Source organism: Castanea sativa, chromosome 10 (genome assembly GCF_040712315.1).
Source record: "Castanea sativa cultivar Marrone di Chiusa Pesio chromosome 10, ASM4071231v1".
Classification (NCBI taxonomy): domain Eukaryota; kingdom Viridiplantae; phylum Streptophyta; class Magnoliopsida; order Fagales; family Fagaceae; genus Castanea; species Castanea sativa.
Genome location: NC_134022.1, coordinates 13,113,068 through 13,117,447, shown reverse-complemented (window position 1 = coordinate 13,117,447; position 4,380 = coordinate 13,113,068). Strand labels below are relative to the sequence as shown.

The window sequence follows — 4,380 nt, the reverse complement described above, 5'->3', positions numbered from 1 at the left end:
ACTTGTTACGTAAAGGACTATTTATATTATCAATAAAAGTTACAGTAGTATTTAATATAGAATGAACTTATTTTTAAACTTATATAATTTAATTTCACATTTATATAAGTATATTTTTATACATATAAATTATATATGAAATATCAAATCTCATACTTATGAATTTGTTCACAAAAACAATATTTTGTTTGAATTTTACTAGTTTAATAATCAAGTCTAAATAAAAACTTGAGCTTAACTCGTTTTACTAAATAAACAAATATAAACAAGCATTTTTTTGAGTTAACCGAAGATGTTCAAAAGAGCTCGATTCACTTATAACCTTAATTAGATCTATTGTATTTACTTTTTAAAGCCTTAGTAAAGGACAATTTCTCATCGTAGACAAAACATATTAAAAGTATTCGAAAATAATCTTGATGTATTATATATCAAAAGGATATGTATAATTCACATCCAGTCAAAGTGTGAGCGAGCATCTCCCCACCCCCCCCCCCCCCTGGCGCACGCTTGTAATTATTTAGTACTATGAGAACAATGATTCCTCAGCTTAGATAATAGTGGATCCCGCTTAGGCCTGGCTACAAGTCAAGTTGAGTCGGTTTTGGGTTCAAACCGAAACTTGACCATAATCTCAACCGCTTGGTCTTCCACGTGTGGCTGTTGGATTCGGTCAGATCTGACAATGATGGATCACAAAGGGGGATGAGATGGAGATCATTTGCTAGAAACCATCCTCTCCCCTTCATCGGTTCTTGAAGACCACACTATTCATGTGAAATGAGAGAATATTTCGAGAAGAGAATATTATTTTCGAAATATTGAATTATGTTGTGTTCCTTTCCTTTGGCCAAAAGAAAAAGAAAAAAATCTGAAAATTGGTCATGCTAACAATATTAAGAAAGTGTAAGGCAGAACATAACAAGCTCATAGCGGACTTCTAAATAGATAGAAAATGACATCAAAGAGTAGGAGTCAAAATTGGACGCTTTAAATTTTCATTTTTGTATTTTGAATTTGCAATGGGAGTTACAGAAAATTGCGCAGCAAATGATGAGAGTATGATTTGGTATTATGTACACACTGTATGAAAGAACGGGTACTTTTGTTCTAAAGAGAAAAGGGGAAGAAATTCAGAAAGAAGAATCATGGCTGTTGTTAAGAGTAACACAAATAATAAGTTGTGTTACTCAAACAATGCATATGGTGACTGGTCATCCTCATTGCAGGCAGACCAAGAGTTTCCAAAGCCTACGGGCTCTTCTAAAAATCTTACTGATCTTTCGGGCAATTACAGATGGAAGTAAGAATGCAGGAGGTGGAATAGGTGGAGGACAGTTTTCTCTTGGCAGAGCAATTTCTGAAGTGGAAGGAGATGTTCCATTACTACTATGACCACTGCAACACTTTCGAAGATAGAAGCTTCTGCTACCAACATCCCCAATTAATTCGGATTTTTCCAAACCTATTCAATAAAAACCAAGATAAACCATTCAGCATAAGCGCAATTGGAAGCAAACAGAGTGTCCCTCTTTAATCTATTCAGTTATTTCTTATTTTCAAACTCACTGGTATCTTTGTACGATTAAAGTGTGATCACCGATTAGGCTGCAAGACTAAATATCACAATCAGATATTAATTGGAAAACAACCTGCTAGGAATGTTTATTGGTCACTTTACGCATTACGGCCAACAACTTCTTAGAATGGGCCATTCAGAATGGAGTCAGGAAGTAGTGGTACTCTCTCCAAAGCCAAATCATAATTTTTAAAAGTCTCCATATGTATCATATGGATGTTTAGAGCCCCATCTTATGGTAAAAATTTCCATCAGAATAGGCTTCAGATTACACTATTAAATTATTCAATTTCAATTAACTGTGGTTGAATAATAGTTCTCTGTATTTCGAATGTGACAGCTTAAACGCAGGTAGCCCCCAATACACAATCAACATTTTTCAAAGTTTAAAGTCAAACAAGACAATATAAAAATCTGGCAACTATCTAGTTAATGAACAAAGTGATGCTTTGGACATACTTTACTTAGAAGGGAAAACTCCAGAATATATAAAAACATTTTCTTTCTACAAGAAAACAGATCAGCAAACTGGTCAAATTTCTAACAGAAACACAGTCATTTAGTTAAACATAGCTTTCTTTGGTGATGGGGAAAAAAAGAATCTCATACGAAATCATAAGATTTAAAACCTAACATTGTGCAAATGCAACTAAGCTGAGCAAGTAAACTTAAAATCATAAATTTTACTTACTTTCAAGACTGAAATGGGAGTGATGCAATTCGAATGAGGATGGTGCGCCCTGATCAAGCTTAGGAGTTCGCCCTTCTTCGCTATATTTGTCTACAACAACCTTTATGGTCTCCTCCACAGAGGCCCCTAACTTAACCATGGTCCGAACTGGTCCTGGACTACCTTCAACTGTCACATTAACCACCACCTTCGCATCTTTCTTGTATCCCTGCATTGCCCAAGTTTACACTATTTAGAAAAGCACAATGTTACTTTGGAGTCCTATAGTTTATGACCAGTAAGGCAGTGGCAAATTAATAATTATAAACCACCAATGATGAAATTCAGAAAGTCTAAGATTATTCCAGATTGACATGGTAGAATTTATTAGTGGTTTAAACAATTCAATGGACAAGCCAAAAGGGGGGACGTATTAATGATTAATACAACAATTAAATGAATTATGGACTCACCAAAAAGGGGAGATGTGTTAATGGTTAATACAATTCAATGTAGAAATCAAATTATTTATTTTTCATTTAGATTTAGTATGCTTTTTATTTTTTATTTTTTTATATAAGGTTTGCTCAATTAAAAGGTTGTCCTTTTAATTTTCTTCCCCCTTTTGGCGGACTCAGGAGGCACAAATGAAATTCAAACATAGGATCATAATCAATGCAAACAACAATAAACTATATTTATTTTATAAATTTTTTTTTAAAAAATAACCAGGTAATAAAAACTTTCCCTCATAAAAAAACCTTATAACTCACGCTAATCTTCGAAACCAATCAAAACCCGCTACCATCTACAACTCAAAAACTAAAAACCAAGTTTTGTCACAAATTTTTGTTTTTTGTTTTTTTGGTGGGTCCTACAAGAAAGACCAAATTTGAGTCTTTGTTTACCTCGTGACTCCGAGGAGAGAAACCCGGCAAGGAAGACGACGAGGCAAAAACGTCGTTACATGTCTGAGGACGGAAAATAACACCACCCTCAGACCTCAAACTCCGATCATCGTCGCTGTAGCTGCTAACAGAAGCACTACTACTCCAAAGCATAGGGTCCGAATAACAACGCTTCAAGATCCCAATAGGCTTCGAAGGTGCCCGCTGCCTCGCCGATCTCCGAGGCGGTGGGGTCCTCCGATGAGGCGACGGAGAAGGGTTCGGCGGCCTGATCTTCCGGCCTCGAGTCGCCGCCGACCGCCGCCGTATACTTCTTTCAGGCATATAAAAAGAAAAAGAAGAAGTAGTGGGTTTGTGGATTTGGTTTTGGAGGGATTTTGAAGGAAGGAGAAGAAGAAGAAGAAGAAGAAGAAGACGGGTAGTTGGTAGTTTTTACTTTTGCGTGGGAATAAGGGTTTAATAATAAAGTGCGCACTGTTTTTCTCTCTTTTTGAAGTTAACGGCTCCGCTTTTTATATTCTTTCTTCTTCACACTGTTGGACAAACTTTTTTATTTTTTATTTTTTATAGTGACTGTTGGACAATCTTGGAGAAGATTTTTTTTTTTTTAGCAAGTTTATATGCCACTTGACTTTCTAAGAACATGTGCTTTTGTAATTGTGAAGTTTTGTAAATATCATTTTGTTTCCAAATAAATATATTCTCTAATCTACAAACGTCTATGATCCAAAAAGAATTAGTTTTATTTTTTGAATTTTAATAATAACACAAGAGTCTATTATTAGTTTAACTAATCTCAAACTCACGAGATGCCTGCAAAAATATAAAATTATTATTTATATTAGAATATTATAAAAAATTTGTAGGTTAAGGAATGGATGTGTAATTTAAAAGTATTTTATATTTTTATAAATTTTATGTAATTGAGCATATAATATTTTGCATTCAACAACAATACATGCAAAGTGATATAAACACATATACGAAAAAACGTAGTTTAATAAAATGATTTATATTACATAATTGTTGTTTTAAATGGAGAAGATGTTATTAAAATTACTTTTTTAAATATACTATAATTGGTTGATTAATTTTTTTTTTTTCATTTTTGAGAACCTAATCGGTTGATTAATTTGTATATATTCAAGGATACTAAAAAAAATGTATACCCCCATTTAATGGAACACATGTAACATATTACATTAAATTTAAATTATTAAATG

The 4,380-nt window shown here is 33.6% G+C and overlaps 1 protein-coding gene across 1 annotated transcript; it reads right to left on the bottom strand.

Moving 5' to 3' along the window:
* Positions 1 to 969: 969 nt before the first annotated feature.
* LOC142612808 (uncharacterized protein At4g22758) lies at positions 970 to 3,642 on the bottom strand. Its single transcript, XM_075784966.1, has 3 exons — positions 3,158 to 3,642; positions 2,271 to 2,478; positions 970 to 1,465 (listed from the first exon to the last, which is right to left on the bottom strand). The coding sequence occupies exons 1-3, from the start codon at positions 3,479 to 3,481 to the stop codon at positions 1,221 to 1,223; spliced, it is 777 nt and encodes a 258-aa protein (XP_075641081.1). The 5' UTR covers positions 3,482 to 3,642; the 3' UTR covers positions 970 to 1,220.
* Between the last annotated feature and the right edge of the window lie 738 nt (positions 3,643 to 4,380).

Bases quoted from the DNA above. Each gene is read 5' to 3' on its own strand.
- LOC142612808 (XM_075784966.1), bottom strand. From the start codon at position 3,481: ATGCCTGAAAGAAGTATACGGCGGCGGTCGGCGGCGACTCGAGGCCGG. The intron at 2,479-3,157 runs GTAAACAAAGAC...TGGGCAATGCAG, and splicing joins TCTCTCCTCGGAGTCACGAG to GGATACAAGAAAGATGCGAA. The intron at 1,466-2,270 runs GTAAGTAAAATT...TTTATTGAATAG, and splicing joins CTCCCATTTCAGTCTTGAAA to GTTTGGAAAAATCCGAATTA.